At 36.2% G+C, this 18,133-nt stretch overlaps 1 protein-coding gene across 3 annotated transcripts in view; it reads right to left on the reverse strand.

The window, feature by feature from the left end:
• The window catches only part of LOC132543993 (CCR4-NOT transcription complex subunit 6-like), a 47,536-nt gene that overhangs the window by 3,780 nt on the left and 25,623 nt on the right, over positions 1–18,133 (reverse strand). For all 3 annotated transcript variants that reach the window (XM_060207551.1, XM_060207550.1, XM_060207549.1), the window contains 6 exons: positions 13,466–13,534; positions 7,507–7,664; positions 2,459–2,613; positions 1,565–1,716; positions 1,071–1,301; positions 6–183 (listed from right to left, as the gene is read on the reverse strand). In XM_060207551.1, coding sequence (XP_060063534.1) covers positions 6–183; positions 1,071–1,301; positions 1,565–1,716; positions 2,459–2,613; positions 7,507–7,664; positions 13,466–13,534 — 943 coding nt within the window. The remainder of the gene's footprint in view (positions 1–5; positions 184–1,070; positions 1,302–1,564; positions 1,717–2,458; positions 2,614–7,506; positions 7,665–13,465; positions 13,535–18,133) is intronic.

Here is an 18,133-nt window from a genome sequence, read left to right on the forward strand (position 1 = left end):
CTTACGTGTAATTGGTGAAAGGCATGATATCATTGTCGTAGGCACGACCAAGACGGAAATCATGAAGCAGGAAATCTTTCTCTGTGGAGACATTGATGCGTTGTAGACAGTCATCATATCCTCTCTCCTTAAAATCTATGTGATTTCTAGATACTTTTCCTGAGTTGAGAAACTCCAAAACACCTGAAATGGATAAAAAAAACCCTCGAAATTATCTCTAAGATCAATATATTACACAAACAAATACAGATTAATATACAGAATTTCAGTGGATAAAATAGAATAGATTCCTTAACTGTAAATAATGATCTGTCCATATCCTTTTTATTCTGCTTTTATGCTGTATTATAACACCAAAAAAAGACATATCTAGAGCTTTTAACAAAAGCTGAATGTTAATACTTCCTTGATGCATAACACCTACAGATTTTCTGCCAAATGGATACACCAAATGATGTTACCCTGCAGGGATGCTGCTGCCATTTATCATCAAGCTGACATATGGCATTAAGCCAGCCATTTCTAACATGTACGTATAGCTGACAAATCTACCCATTACACTGCAATCACACATTACTGAAATGTCTCTTTACATTAAACCTGAACATGGTTGGATTTTTTTACAGTATTTATATAAGCTAAATGGAACTATATCTCTCTGTGGATAGGACCAGGCTGGTAAATAGGACTTGTTACCAATCTTGTCTATTTAATGTATAGGACTATCCTGGTAGGTAGAACTTGCTAATAATCATGTCAATCTAGGGTATAAGAGGACTATGGTGTTGATAAGTGTATAGAACTAGGTTTGTAAGTAGGACTTATTACAAGCCCTGTCTCTCTTGTGTATAGGTTTTGGTTGGTAGGTAGGACATACAACAGGCCTGTCTCCCTATATATAGGACATGACTAGTAGGTGGAGCCTACTATAAGTCTTGTCTCCCTAGTGTATAGGATTAGGCTTGTAGGTAGGACTTGATACAGGCCCTTTTTCTCTCTTGAATTGAGAACTGATCTGCAACAGAAAAAGGGAATTTGAAGAAGTATGTTTTGGAAAAATGTGTCCATACCTGAGTCTGGGAGGGAGTTTAAATCGCCACATAGTATGAGCGGTATGGAGTTTATGTCTGGGGTAGAGGAACCTGGCCGGAAGCTGCGAATACTTTCTTCGATGATATGCTTGAGTTCCCACATGAGCATCATGGTCTGTATGAGCTTGACATCACAAAACTCTGGGTCCCAGTGAATGTGGGCAGTTGCCACCATTATTTGCTGACGGACAAAGTTCTCTGCTGGTGCACCTATAACATAAACAATATGGGATAACCACACAACAACTGATTCAGGATTCTTTACATTTAGAAATTAATGTTAACAAGCTAACTAGAATAACAGTATTTACTATACATTAATTCCTTTGATTTGTATAAAGAAAATCCTTTTCCTTGGCCAGAAATATTTCCATTTATAATATCCACAATGGAAGTCCAATTTCTAAAGAAGTCAAGATATTTCAAACTACAATACGTGTGTCAGTTGTCCAATGCAACCCCTAGGAACCCACCATTTTCAAATACCCCCTCCTTGGTTTCCAGCATGGCTGCCAGTCCAATATTGTCCTTCGTCATCACCCTATTAAGCATATCATCTGAGCCCTCGGCATTGGCCATGGCTACCTGATTAAACTCAACTAGATGTTCCTTCAATAAGGAGAATCTGAAAAGACAAAGAAAGCCTTTATTACAGTTGCTACAGAGGTGAGTTCATATTATGAAAATTTAACAGAAACACACTATAACATTGTACATTCCCTACATCAATGTTTGTATTCTCTGACTCCACATAACATCACCAGAATAAAATTACCTACTGTTAACATAATCCACTGGGGATGTTTATAAACAATTTATCAGGACAACAACATAGGCAATGTCTAAATCTGTTGTAATAGTGCCCTAATTTACTCAAATAACATTCAACAGTCATTGTCACTGAAACACTATCTTCATTCACTTATGTGGTTACAACATTCCACAATCTAATACCTATAAACAAGCAAGAATTTAATACAGCAAATGTTGCCATCTCCTTGGTAAATCAATAGCAAGATTTTTAAGTTGAATTGTTGGCTTAATTTTTAATTATTAAATATACAAAGAAACATATTTCCACATACAACATGTAGATTCACCCTCAATATTGATTTCTTTAAGCTATTTCCTGCCAAACCAATAAACCTATTTCCTTACAAAATTTTGCTGAAATACTTTATCCCCAAATTTATTTGACAGTAACTAAAACTGACTCCAGATGCTCAACTGATTATATAAACACAACTTAGAACATAAACATTAAGATGATCCAAATTGAATGAAAATGATGCCAAATCATAGACCTATGAAGTTGGGTAAAATTGGGATTTAGCAAGCCAATTCCAATGAACTACCTTAATACCTACTTTGATGTTCTATAGAATATTGCACAACCATCCACATATTTCCTTTCTGATTCTGTCATGGTTCTTGCTCGAGACTTAGCAGAGAAAATGCCATCGTAACCATCTCTCTTTAGCTCAGGTAGGAAGAAATTGTAGAACTGGTCTGTTTCTACCTCCTGAAATTATACAATTTGAAGAAAACAAATTAATTTTACGAAAGATATTTCTGCCAGAAATTTTGATGATGTCCTTGGTGATTAAACCTGATGTTGGAGTATCTGCATGAAAAAAGGTCATTTCGCATTCTCTAACACAAAGGGAATACAGTTTATATATACACAACAGGAACTAGATCAGGAAAGTAGGGGATTCATTGTATAATATGCAAATATACCATAGAAAATGTAGTGAATGTTTGAATAGTGAGAGAAAGCCTGTATTTTAAGTTTATATATTCTACCACAATAAAGTAGATTTAGAAAAGAAAGTCTTAAGTAAATACAGAATTTATTTATTATTATAAATTTGTTATACATAAGTTACAGATTATCTACATACAATAGTAAATTACATACATGGTGTTATTATTTTAATCAATTGTTTACTAACTGATCACAACTGTGAAGAAACATGACAACAGATGAAGTGTTAATGCTGCTGCAAACAAACATTAGCAGCTTTAGACTAAGAGATATTAATGTTCGGATAATGTTCTGACAGGTGTGTACCACAAAATAATCACTGCTACCTGTACAGGTACAGTACACTAGGCATTCTGAGCTATATCTCAGTGATAATCTAGGCCGGTTATTGATCTCTCCTAGCTGTAAGGAGTCAATCTCCTTACTGACCATACATATTCAACAGATCATTATAAGATATTTCAGCTTATAGAGCTGTCTACCTAATGACATAGGAGTAATTCTTAAACACCTGACAATAAAGATCCTTGATAAGAAATGGATCTACCTACATAATAGCCTAGCAACTGACAGAACATATAACAAATCTAAGTGTTCATTGTGTAGTAAAATATCGCTTTTCAATCACACTACAACTCTGTATACAGATACTTAAAACCGTCCTTATATAGATCACCTGAAACGTGTTATAGGGTGTGACCCATATTTAGATGATTTCAACATAACCTACATACTGATACACTCTGCTGTTCTCTTAACACCACCAAACATTACTGCTGTGATTGTGTGTCATCACACTAATATACTGAATGTCTTGCTTATACCTAATTGCAGGTTTTAGATTTGTCTATGTGCTACAGACATAGAAACAGTCTACAATATTTGTTCTAAACAGTTATATTTTTTCTCCTCGCTAGATACTTCTACAGACCTGTGTTCTAGGCTATGTCCTCTGTCTACAGACCTGTGTTCTAGGCTATGTCCTCTGTCTACAGACCTGTGTTCTAGGCTATGTCCCCTGTCTACAGACCTGTGTTCTAGGCTATGTCCTCTGTCTACAGAGCTGTGTTCTAGGCTATGTCCTGTCTACAGACCTGTGTTCTAGGCTATGTCCTCTGTCCAGACCTGTGTTCTAGGCTTTGTCCTCTGTCTACAGACCTGTGTTCTAGGCTATGTCCCCTGTCTACAGACCTGTGTTCTAGGCTATGTCCCCTGTCTACAGACCCGTGTTCTAGGCTATGTCCTCTGTCTACAGACCCGTGTTCTAGGCTATGTCCTCTGTTTACAGACCTGTGTTCTAGGCTATGTCCTCTGTCTACAGACCCGTGTTCAAGGCTATGTCCCCTGTCTTGAGAACTGTGTTCTAGGCTATGTCCTCTGTCTACAGACCCGTGTTCCTGGTTATGTCCCCTGTCTACAGACCCGTGTTCTAGGCTATGTCCCCTGTCTTGAGACCTGTGTTCTAGGCTATGTCACCTGTCTAGAGACCTGTGTTCTAGGCTATGTCCCCTGTCTAGAGACTTGTGTTTTAAACTGTCCTTGACTATAGTCTTTTGTTCAAATCTCTGTCCAATGTCTGTTCCAGGCTCTATTCCTATTCTTTTAAATAATTTACATAATTTTAACCTACATAAAGTATGTCATTGTCGTTCATTCCTCTTTATATTGATGTTGCTGTACATACATCAATAAGTGGACCATCAACCCTTACTAGTGCACAAGACAATTATTGACTGATATTCATTTCAACCAGCTACAGGATAGTGACCTACATTTTTCTGTCAGCCTCTGAAGCAGACACATTTCTCTCTGCAGTAAGCAAGCCTGTGTATTGACTGGCATTACTAAGACTAACAGGACTTCAATGAATATTTGTCTCTTAATTTATTACCTAGGAAATCTGACACAACATATCACAAAGTCAAGCTTATAGATGGAATCAATTCAGAGCCACCCCTCACCAACCCACCTCTTCTTTTATTGTATTTCATGGATTTTGTGTGATGTGACTTGAGTACTAATAAGTCACAACAGAACACAGAATTGTGACCATCCATGTAGTGTCTGGATTGAGTCAGTGCTAACTGTTACCCCTCTTCCCAATTTAACTGTTACATCTGCATTACGATGTTCCCACTGGTGTCAAAAGTTGATAAATTGCGATCTAAGTCATCACTCATGAGTCAAACAGTGTAAAACTAAACAAGAAAGAATGAGTAAATGTAGGGTTTACTGAAGACATAGATAGACAGGAACAGTGATAACCTCTGTCATTGGAGGATGTTTATATGGGTACTTACAGCAAAATAAATCAACAGTATATCTACAATTACTGTCTAAACAACTAAATCTAGGTTGTAGAGACAAAGAACTGGTACCAGCTACCAATATCTATTTTAATTATCATTCCAACTTTTTCTTCTATTTGCATGGATTTTCAATTATCAGCCATGTTTTTTGTTTTATCTTTACATGCATCAACTATTTAATTAGTCAATGTTGAACGACATTGCGAAAAACTAGTCAATGTTTCAGGACATTGTGAAAAACTAGTCAATGTTTCAGGACATTGTGAAAACTAAGAATAGCACAAGGTGTTAGTAGATAATACCAGCCATTAGTTTGTAACAAAATATGTTGGTAAATACACAAAGTATTGGTAAATAACATTTGCAATTGGTAATTAACACTAGGTATTGGTAAGTAAGTAAGTTATTGGTAAATAACAATCAGTATTAGTAAATAACACAAGAAAACAGTACATAATACAAAAACAAAGTGTTTTATTCTAGGTTGGTTACAGATCATTATTGATACAACAAGGCATCAGGTGTTGAATTGAATCCCCGGGGATTATATAGCTTAAATGATGAACCAGACACATGAAACAATCACACATATTATCATACACATGAGTAAATATAGCTTAGCAGGAACAGTAAACAAACGTAGTGTAGCAAACAAGACTCACCAAGTAGACAAAACAAAAAATTAGAAGTGGAACGTGTGAAGTAGCAAGTGGAAGAAGGAAATAGAAAATTAATAACGAAATAATGTAAACACATGATCCTGCTAGCATAATGCTGTTTTCATGATCAGGCTTAAATTCTCAGTCACATGATTATAGCTTTACAGCAATTTCATGCCGTAATTTCTTGCAGACAATGCAAAGACTTTTGTTCCTCAATGATAACCTGGCAACTTTGCTAACAGCACTATATGCAGTGACCTTCAATGCAAGCAGTTAATCCAAAAACATTCATTGCCAGATGATAATCCAGTAACCTTCACTCCCAGTTGATAATCCAGTGGTCTCAATTCAAAAGTGTTCCAAATTGACTCCAAAATGATAAAAACTGTTACTGTACAGCTGGTATGTGATGAATGGTTAGAGGAACAAGAAGATAAATGCAATTACTCGATAGTGGCACCCTGGATAAGCAGGGACTGTGGAGTGGGACATTAGGTTAGTGGTCACTTCTACATAGTAAGCTATGTAGTCACTAGATAGAGGGACAATTGGGTTAGTGGTCAATAGAGTGGACAAGTAGATAGGTCATCACTAGATAGCTGGAAATGGATTAGTGGTCACTGAATAGTGTGACAACTTGATTAGTGGTCAGTAGAGAGTGGTACAACTGGATCAGTGGTAACTAGATGGCGAGACTGGATCAATGATCACTGGATAGTGGGATAATTGGATCATTAGTCACTGGATGGTGTGACAACTGGTTCTGTGGTCACTAGACAATTGGACAACTGGGTCATTAGTCACTAGATGGTGGGACAACTGGTTCTGTGGTCACTAGATGGTGGGACAACTGGTTCTGTGATCACTAGATGGTGGGACAACTGGTTCTGTGATCACTAGATGGTGGGACAACTGGTTCTGTGGTCACTAGATGGTGGGACAACTGGTTGTGTGGTCACTAGACAATTGGACAACTGGATCATTAGTCACTAGATGGTGGGACAACTGGTTGTGTGGTCACTGGATGCTGGGATAACTGGTTCTGTGGTCACTGGACAGTGAGACAACTGGATCATTAGTCACTGGATGCTGTGACAACTGGTTGTGTGGTCACTAGACAATTGGACAACTGGATCATTAGTCACTAGATGGTGTGACAACTGGTTGTGTGGTCACTGGACAGTGAGACAACTGGATCATTAGTCACTGAATGGTGTGACAACTGGTTGTGTGGTCACTGGACTGAAGGAAACCTGGTTCTGTGGTCACTGGACAGTGAGACAACTGGATCATTAGTCACTGGATGGTGTGACAACTGGTTGTGTGGTCACTGGACAGTGAGACAACTGGATCATTAGTCACTGAATGGTGTGACAACTGGTTGTGTGGTCACTGGACAGTGAGACAACTGGATCATTAGTCACTGAATGGTGTGACAACTGGTTGTGTGGTCACTGGACAGTGAGACAACTGGACTAGTAGTAGCACAATTGTCTCAGTAGTGTAATAACTGAGTTAGCAGTGATTTTAATGATCAGGTTCAGTTGTTTGGTAAACTGCAGTATATTTCAAGATGTGTTAGGTTATGGTATTTATCTAGATCTTGTGCATAAGCAAAGTGATAAAGGTACAAGGCAGATGAAGAACCCTGGGGAGTCTGATATAAAGGGACTCACCTGTAGACAGATGATGTCTGCTGCACAATGTTTGATCTCTTCCATGATGCCCTTCTTCCTGTACTCCCAGTTTAGTGCCCATGAGGGACAATACCCGTACAGCTGTCTTGTGCAATACTTATCACATAATACATTGTAGCACATCACAGTGAAGATGGCTGAAAATGAAACATAAACAATATTTTAGTTTTTATAACAATTATATTGCAAATAAAATCTGTTGACCTTGAACAGTTTCACACACTGCCTTGTGTTGTTCATGTTGTCTTCAACAAGGAAGACATGAAATCATGGACACGGATATGTACATAAAGATTTATATAAGACATATATAGGTAATAATATGTGCCCTGTGATTGGTAATGGGTGGCATAAAGAAATTTATTAATTAATTGATATACCATGTATATAGGCAAAGTATGAAGGAACTCATGTGGAACTAACCAGAACAAACATTTCTATTGTTTTATCTAGCCATGTCAACAAAGGCTTACAGGCACATGTTCTAAGTGTTTCACTGACCTCATCAAATGTTAAAGGGACAAAAGTGCTGGAGATGTGCAGTCAGTGCAAAAAAGGCCAAAGGTCAAGTGATTTTACTGACGATTCAGCAATAAACAACAGCACAACACTGTGAGCTGAATATTAATCATTATTGAGATCTTGTGTCAACAGGCCAGGTACACAATAGAATCAGTAAACACAGCAGTTATCAACATATTTTTATTACAGCTAAAGGACTTTTGATGTCTATGCCAAAATGAACTACAATATACTGGATGGTGTTAGTCGGCATTTAAAACTGTTTACAGTTTGAATCCAGAACTGTTAAAATTAAAACAGGTGCTTTTTGACATATGATGTTTTGGCAAGTACAACACACAATGGAAGTGTAAAGATATCATTTTCTCTCATATCAAGTATGAGAGATATCAATACCTCACACCTTTAGACAAAGTTTCATATATTTTGTATAAAGATACATAGTAGATATTAAATTCAATTTTAAAAAACCAGAAACAAGAATGGTTAATAGTCCAGCATTTTCATAATCTTACTGATGCACAGCAATTGTGTGAAAATTGCTAAAATATCCCCTGATCTTACGTTTGTTCACATTTCAATATTTTTCATAAGCTGAACACTAAGTACTTTAAAATGCAAGCTGATTAATTTCTAATGTCATCACCTCAATGGCCAGAACATACAACAGAAATCTCAAGCATTATCTAAATCTGTGCAAAGCCATGCATCAAAGTAAGATTTAGGAACTTTTTTAATTTAGTTTGTTTTCATACATGTACATAGATTTCTTGTCATGGGATGCAAGTATAGTATTTTATATACATAGGCATGATTTGATTTCTCGTTTCAATCTTACTTCTGCAACAAGTGACATTACTAACATGTATGTGTTCCTGTTAAATTTCTTCTATAATGTTATGTTATTCTGTAATTTTCGATGCAGTCACAGAACTAGTGAAAATTATCTGTATGACGACAATGAGGGACAAGTAACTGGGTACATCTGTGCTACAGTATAACATATACTGGGTTTTTAGCCATCTTACTACCACTAAGTATCACAGTAAATAAGTACCTCCTACAGTAGTGTCAACTGTCAGTATTCAAAAACCTATAGGTAGGATTCTTGAGATATAAGATGTAATACAGATGTGATGTGTAATCAGTAGAGAGATCACATTGTCATCTAATCCTAACATTAACCCACCATGTATCCTCTAGTCATAAAACACCACATACAGATATTAGACCTACGACTTAATTCATGTCTGCTCCTATAGAAAACTTTTACTCATCTGCTAGGTCTACCTTCTAAGCTTACACATAAAGAAACAAGATTTCAATCGCGGACCAAGATATTAATTAGCTTGCCTATGGATGGTTTACAATGAAATCCTAATATCTGTATAAAATCCTTTACTTTCTATTTATTGTCTAACTCTAGTAATCTATTTTTCTTCTAAAACCAATCAAATTGTTCCTGATCTGATGAAAGACAAATAATACCAAGAGACATGGTTTCATTAGTCTCCGGGTTTGTAGAAATTGTAAAGTATACAGTCCACAATGATTAATTGCAAATTTTAATTTGTTCTGAGAAAAAGAGAATTTGTGACATCATGAAGTAACATGAAATAAATATGAAATCAGAACCAATTTCTAACATTGTGTAAAAGAAAATAACCCTTTACTTCATGGCACTTTCTTTGAACTTCACGTCCCTGAATTACGCCCATGTCATTAAATCCTAATACAATATAAGTGTTTGACAAAAGAATGTCATATTTCTGTACTGATTACCACAGAAATCAGCGAGAGTGCATTGTGTTGAATGTGACCTCATATGATTTGTACAGTTACAGTGTATGAAAATCCTACTTGGTAACACCTGGCAGGCTCTGCACTCAAACACCCCATGTTCTATCCCTCCTACAGCCCAACCTTCAACCTCATTCTGACACACATAAATATGATCTCACCATTTCCAGCATCAATTAACACAGGCACATAAAATCCAGTAAACACAGAGAACACAGGAATGTTATTTGATCAGATAAAGTTAGTGAGCCTGTTCCTCATTATATTTGTGTTACGACTGAAAATTCCTGAAATTCTCAAAATGTGTATGTATGTTACAACTCCATTGTTGTGTCTTGTGATTTACATCCATGACCATCTGTCAACAGATCTTTTTGTTTGTGATTTCATATTTTAGACATTTTTTCAAATATTTTATGTCCAATTATGAAATAGTTTATTCACAAAAAATTAGACTAAAGCCAAGGAAAGGTCCCATCTTAAAGCTATCGCACAGAAGGCTTGATATGCCAGCGCAGCTAGAAAAGTAGCACTGCATGGTCCTGACCTAATAAGGATAATTTTGTACCAAGCTAGGATTACATCCGTCTTGTGAAAAATTAAAAAATGTCTCAGTCAATCAGAAACCACAGTGGCCATTTTGGATTTTCTGATCCATGCAAAAATTAGTATTTGTGAAGGACCTCATAATGATAATTTGTATCAAGTTAGAAGTCAATATCACCAGCTATTCTCAAGAACTTGAAAATGTCTCATCCAATCAGAAGCCATTGTGATATTTGATTTTCCGATCCACACCAAAACCAACAACACTTATGGGGGATGCCATGATGACCCTTTATACCAGCGTGCGTTCAAAGTCCCGTAACTCTTTTAGATATGAACAAATTCCTATGCTTATCAAATCAATGTGATGTCTCTTGTATATAAACCCATATACCAAATTCGATAAAGATCCAACTGCAAATATGCAGTGTGGAAAGTAATAAATAAAATAGTATATATTTGGCATTCTAAGTCCCATAACTCTTGTAAATATCAATGTGCTGTCTCCTGTACATAAACCCACATACCAAATTCGGTAAAGATCCAACTGCAAATATGCAGTGTGGAAAGTAATTAATGAAATAGTATATATTTGGCATTCAAAGTCCAATAACTCTTGTAAATATCAATGTGCTGTCTCCTGTACATAAACCCACATACCAAATTTGGGGAAGATCTGACTGGAAATACGCAGTGTGGAAAGTAATAAAATGGTATATTTTTGGCATTCAAAGTCTCATAAATCTTGCAAATATTGACAGCTTTCACTCATGTAAGTTCCCAGGAATATAACATACCAAATTCAAAGAGAATCTGACAACAAACACACAAGTTATAGTGCAGAAAGCAAAAACAGACAACAAAAGATGGACGGACAGACTGACAATCTGACAGACCACTTGATTACTAAACGGCACCCGCATCTGATTCGGGGCCCTAAAAATAGGAAAAATTAAACTCCTGTCTGAAATGTTTTGATATCTCTTATCCCTAGGTCAGCTAGATTCGCCTTTCTATCATGTAGCCTGAGGCCTATAGCTACAAGTTCATATATATATATCAAATGTGGTGCGCCATGTACATAAAGCTACTGATATGGGCCTGTGTGATGAGAGTGTGTGTGTTCCTGACTGCCTCATCATGTGGAACTGCATAATGAGCATGCCTCTAGCCATCTATCCTGGCCAGACATAGTGGTAATGACCATCATACCGGGAATGTATGAGTAAACATTCCAATGCTAAAAAACAGGATCTTCTTCTTTCTGAAAACCACCACCCCTTATCAAGTTCTATTTAAAACCCTTAAAAGTGTCACCTGGGCTAAGACAAGATTTCACATCTCAAAATAAAAATCCTTGATCAGCACATTAAGTTTTATAGCGATAATAGTCATGTTTTTTCCCCTACAGTAATACTAAGTGAAGATGAGGAACTTGCAGTACATCCTCACAGCTGCATAATTATTTATATTCAGAAATAGGGCCACTGTCTGGTATGTTAATAGTCCTGCCAGCTTAATTTTTTTCAGAGACATATTGCTATACTTTTTTTTACCTGTCTTTTCTCTTTGATCTTTTCACTAGACATAGTTTTACATATGATACCCTACATAATTTTTACCTTTCATGTTTTTTCCAGACAAAATTAATAGCTGTTGTCCTCTGAACTGTGATCTAATATGAGAATTTGTGTGAACTGAACTCAATGTCAACAAGCTTAATATATATGTTTCACGATCATACTTAGGTGGTGTAATGAAAATATGTAATTTTTTGTTGCCAAAAGGGTTATGTACACATTATTAATTGAATGTGAAATATATTGCAAAATTAAGATTGACAACTGCACAAAAAGTTATATATGAATTCAATGATTTTGAAAGTTTTTGTAAGTAATTCTTTAATTGACACTTGTGTTTTAGTGACAGGCTCCCTACCAATGACTCCCAGCAGGATTAACTATTGAATGTACATACAGAGGTGACCATGTGTTACAATTTGTTTATGCCTACAATTTGATTTTATGAAATCTTTGCATCAGACTATCTAATAAGTTTCATCTGCTCTCAATTAAGCCAGCACATCCTGTTCATGAACCCTTCTGCACCTTAAAATATCAACACTAATATCTCATATATATGTCTATATCACAGGAAATACCCCGGTAATGTATCTCTGACCGCAGCAGTTCAGTACAGATCATTCTGATAACACAATACAGTATCATTTACATTAAGGTAGGGATGATCCTACCATAATAAAGTGAAATTACAATAATGAGTCACAATGATACAGACTGTTGGAAATCATTAGATAAACTATCTATGTGACTAACTTAATGTGAGCAAGTGTACATGGCCTTGACTTAGAGGTACTGTTATACATGTCATAAGACAATGGCATTCATATATTCCTGACCTTGACCATCTGTACACCTGGTATACAGTGGTATGTGTTTATTCCTGACCTTGACCTAGAGGAACTAATATTCTTGACCTTGACCTTTTGTACACTTGATAGACATGGTATTTGTACATTCTTAGAGAAGCTGCTCTTTAGCTGATATAAATTAGTGTTTGACATTTCTGTATAGCTGTTTTTTATGAAAAAGGTGACTCTGAAATACTTTTCAAATTGTTTAGTAACTGTTTTCTAATTTAATCTTAAAACAAGGTTTTCCAAAGTGTTAAAGAGAAAGGTGATAACAAAGGACAGCGTTAAAATAGTTGTCAGGTAAATGATGGGTGGTACAAATTTAGGAACCATACTCCATGTGTAACAATTTATCATGTCAGTTTTTGTACCTCTGCTCACAACTGAAAGTAAAAGGTAGTGTAGATAATAACTAGTATTAGGTGCATTCAGCTGCAGCCATGTAGGCCTGTCAACACTTGATACATCACAGCTTTAAAACACTTCTAACATTTTTTTTATATATATACCTATGTTTCCCTTAGATTTGTCTTATTTTGATTTTTACCTTTGAAGTACAAAGTCTGCAAAACACTCACAAAAGTTGTAATCCATTTCAAAAGTTTAAAATATACATATAAATATACATTCTCTCACCTGTTGGTCTGTTCCTTTCAGAATTGGCTAACCATACCCACTGTCTGCTGGGAGGCTGAGTGGAATTGACTGAAAAGAGAATATCAATGCAATTTATAAAATACATATACCATGTGCCCTGTCCCTTTGATAAGTGCAGTACCCTAGTACACACAACTTCATCTGAGTTAATTACCCAACCCCTTAACTCCAAAACCTGATTATATAAATATCAAATTATCCAACCCCTCCACTTCATAGACTGACCATATCAATATTAAATTACCCAACCCCTCCACTTCATAGACTGACCATATCAATATTAAATTACCCAACCCCTCCACTTCATAGACTGACCATATCAATATTAAATTACCCAACCCCTCCACTTCATAGACTGACCATATCAATATTAAATTACCCAACCCCTCCACTTCATAGACTGACCATATCAATATTAAATTACCCAACCCCTCCACTTCATAGACTGACCATATCAATATTAAATTACCCAACACCTCCACTTCATAGACTGACCATATCAATATTAAATTACCTAACCCCTCAACTCCATAGACTGATGACTTAAATGTTTAATTACCCAACCCTTAACTCCATTGACTGACCACATACGTATGAAATTACCCAACCCCTTAACTTAATGGATTGACCACATAAAGATGAATGACACAACCCCATAACTCTCTGGACTGACCACCTAATTTATCAAACCTTATTAAACAGAACCTATGTAGAGGGAAGGAACATGTTACAAATTCCTCTACTTTACATTTTGTACTTTTCAAAATTACAACAGATCTTAGAAAATTTTAAAACATGGATATAACATCAAAAAAGTTTGCAAAACACTGCCATTATGAACACAATCCATTACTAAAAAAGCCAGATTTTACAGACAAAGCCAAAAAACAAGCCGATGGGATGAATCTTAAATAGCATGGTATCTAACGTTTTAAAGAAGTTTTAAACTGTTGCTTACAGGTAGAAATGTGATAAAAAAGCACATTAGGAAACAGCTATACTGTACATTTTATCATTAAGCATGAATGTCATGAAATGCTTTTGAAAAAGATATTTTACTCAATTAACAACCACTATCTACACAGGATATTTATGTTCAAAAATTGTTAAAGAAAATATGCCATAATCGAGCATGAGGATGTGAACAACAAAGAATATGACTGAGTTGAATGTACGGCATGCATGACAAGTAATTTGACAAGCTGTAAATAATATGGAGCTTTGACCTATCTCTATGTACATATGTATGTAAATCATACAATTCTGTCAAAACTAACAATAAAATAACAAAAAAAAAATAACTTTTAAGAATAAATTGAATTTGATCAGAAGAAATATTAGGATTCAGAATCCACTGAACCCTGACCCTTTGTTTCATGAAGAACAAAAGAACTTCTGAACAATGCAGTTGTTTATGGAATAAAGGAAGTTGTTTATGGAATAAAGGAGGAATCTGAACAGGTCTCTACGTGCCTGTGCATCGATAATGCCTTAGAGGCGGGTAGAAGTCAGTCATGTGATACATATATAGGCTTACAGTAGTACACTGGCTTAATTGTATGTCCTGATCATTTACAGAGAAAAAACCCCAGCAAAGATGGATTAAAAACATTTCAAAGAGTCAGTTACATAATTGTTAACGATTTCCATTTAAGCCTACCTACTTTTGCAGGTCAAGACATTGTGTTAGTTAGGTACACAGTCTTTGATTGGCAACCCTCCCCCCCCCCTCCCCCCAACTTAAAACTCTACAACACATGTTTATGCATGCCTCAGATTACAGAAAAAGAACCATTGAAGCATGTAACCAAAGCCACGTACACTAATTGATTATCCATTGCTATTTAATCAACAAACCTCATTATCAAGCCCTAGAAACGTCAATTCATTAAATACATACTGTCTACAACACTGCTGAATCTGTACGACTTCTAGTTTTTGTACAGATTCTTACTGCATTTTAATATCTGTGTTGAATATTAAAGGGCTTGCCAATGCCAGCATGAATTAAGTGTAGTTTTTATATATATAAATAGACCCACAGTGATTCAACACTTTTCGAAGGGAAAGTAGTTAGAAAGTCATGGGAAAAATACTGGAAAAGGTGACACTGATATGGACAATCACATAATAATAAGTTAGTTTTGCAAGTCCACACTGGTAGACCTTGTGCTTTAAAATACCATTCTTTCTCTGACAGATATTGAATGGTGTACTCTTATTGATAAGACAAGACATCCGAAGACCACTAAATTTTCTTATTACTGTAGAATTTTCTGTGAAAGCAGTTGAGTTCTATCTTGAAAAAATAAACAGAGAGTGACCTTATGACTGGATACTATTACATCATTTTGATATTTTGATGTAAATAGACGTGTTGGAATGAATACCAGCAACCAAGGAAAAGTTAAGAACTTTTGAGTGTAATTATATCTATAATTTGCTTTATAGGAGGTATACTCATCATTCACAAAATAAAAGAAATTGAATATCTGCCTGCTGACTTTTTTTCTTAAATTTTTTTTCTGAAATTACAATTAAAATTCCTAAAATTAAAAGGTCATTAATCTGGGAAAAAACACCATAACCAAATCAGAACTTGAAATGCATAATATTATCATACAACTGTATATGTTAGAAAGTAAATGAGTGGAAACACAGCTCTGACAGAATGACAAAACCATAAAATGGCAGGAGCATAAAACATTTAAGAAAATTTTCTTTGTCCTTGTAACATTTAAGTTGAAGGTTAAGTATACCAGTAAATCCAGTAAAATAAATTTCAACAGGACATGGTTCAAAAGGAAGTTGAACATGTAGTGGTAATACCCTAAAACAGGACGTAAAAGTTTGGAAAGTTGATACGTTAAGAAGGAAACCGTGTAAGTCTGATAGTATGAGGCATTACTGGAGTTAATATTGATTGGGGATAACAATGTATTTGCTGGGTGTTCCTGCTGCTTAAATACAGTGTTCCATCACTCCAGTATCTGTAAGGAAAGCCACATACCCTAGATCAATACCAAACATTCTCATGCACACTATCACTGATGCCAGGGCCTGCATGTGTGCCTAAGGAACAACATATTACCACATCACAAACATCAGGGCCTACATGTGTACCCCAAGAACAATATATTACCACAAGTCTAGCTCCAGGGTCTAATCACACTATCACAAACACCAAGGCCTACATGTGTACCTCAGGAACAATATAATATAACAAAAAGTCTAGCTCCTGGGTCCAAGTACATTGTCATTGGGCCATACTTGTACGCTAGTTCAAGTTAAAGCACCACTGCCTGAAAACAAAATCTCATCACAGGTCCTATTTATCCAACAGTAATACCATACCTGGTTATATGTTAACCTGGGTTCTGAATTACTGTAGAATTATCACAGAATGATTTCATTGTCTTCCAGCTAATAAGCCAATCTCTAACTCAATCATTCCTTTTTTGGTCCCCCTAAGCTTGTTGCAGCGAAAAAAAAAACACAAGATGACATGTGTCAATATAGCTTGTTTTTGGATGGCTAAAAATTTTCACAAAAACACCAAATGTTAAACATGAAAACAATGTTTTTTTCCACAACTTTATTTTCCTCCATTAGTTTTTACTTTTAAAGTTTTCTATTTTCCTTAATTAATTCCATTATTGAAAAAACTGACTCAAAATATCATAGTATTTTGAAATATCATTCAATCTGCATTCTGCCGAATCCTCCCATGAGTCCAAGCCTGCAAATTTCAGGCACTTGAAGGTGTCAGTGAGGGGACAAAACATTAACCTGAATTTTACAAGCCTAAAGAGGGGTGTGTCTGAAGTAAAGCACTAAGGCCATAGCCCTACTAAAGGTTCCCAGTCCCCATATTACTGCTGTGATAATATCAACCTGTAACCAAATCATTCCATCACATTTTCTCTCTTCAATCGACACCAACCTTCATCATTCTATTAACTTAGTCACATCCTTGGGCCTCCACCAAGCACAGATTGCAATCTTCCTATTATCAGGAGTCATAAACCAGGACCTCCACCCCTGGTCAAATACAGGCCTTTGGGTATTGACAAAGCACAGAACCCCACCTTCCTTTTATCAGAGGTCAGACCCCAGGGCCTTCGCCTAGCAAACGTTCCAAACTTCACATGATTAGATATCAGTGATCATGATCAAAGCCTCCAACTAGCAAAGGACCCCACCTTCCCATTATCTGAAGTCATACCAGGTACTCCAGGACCTCTACCTAAATGGTGGCACCAGGTCTCCTCCTAGCCAGAATTATATTCAACTTAAAAGAATACAAGTGAGAATTCTGGCATCAGGGCCCTTAAATAGTAGAGGTCCCTAACTTTAAATTATCAGTAGTCAGACACCAGGATCTCTACCTAGCAAAGGTTCACAACATCAGATCTCACAATCAAGGCTTCCAGATAGTACATGTCTCCAGCAAGGCCTCCAACTAGCAAAGGACCACACCTAGCTGACATCAGGGCTCCCACCTAGTACAGGTACCTAACTTCACATCATCAGTAGTTAGACCCCAAGGCCTCCAACTAGCAAAGGACCACACCTAGCTGACATCAGGGCTCCCACCTAGTACAGGTACCTAACTTCACATCATCAGTAGTTAGACCCCAAGGCCTC

This window comes from Ylistrum balloti, unplaced genomic scaffold, assembly GCF_031769215.1.
Source record: "Ylistrum balloti isolate Yb309-2 unplaced genomic scaffold, AGI_CSIRO_Ybal_v1 Utg369772, whole genome shotgun sequence".
Classification (NCBI taxonomy): domain Eukaryota; kingdom Metazoa; phylum Mollusca; class Bivalvia; order Pectinida; family Pectinidae; genus Ylistrum; species Ylistrum balloti.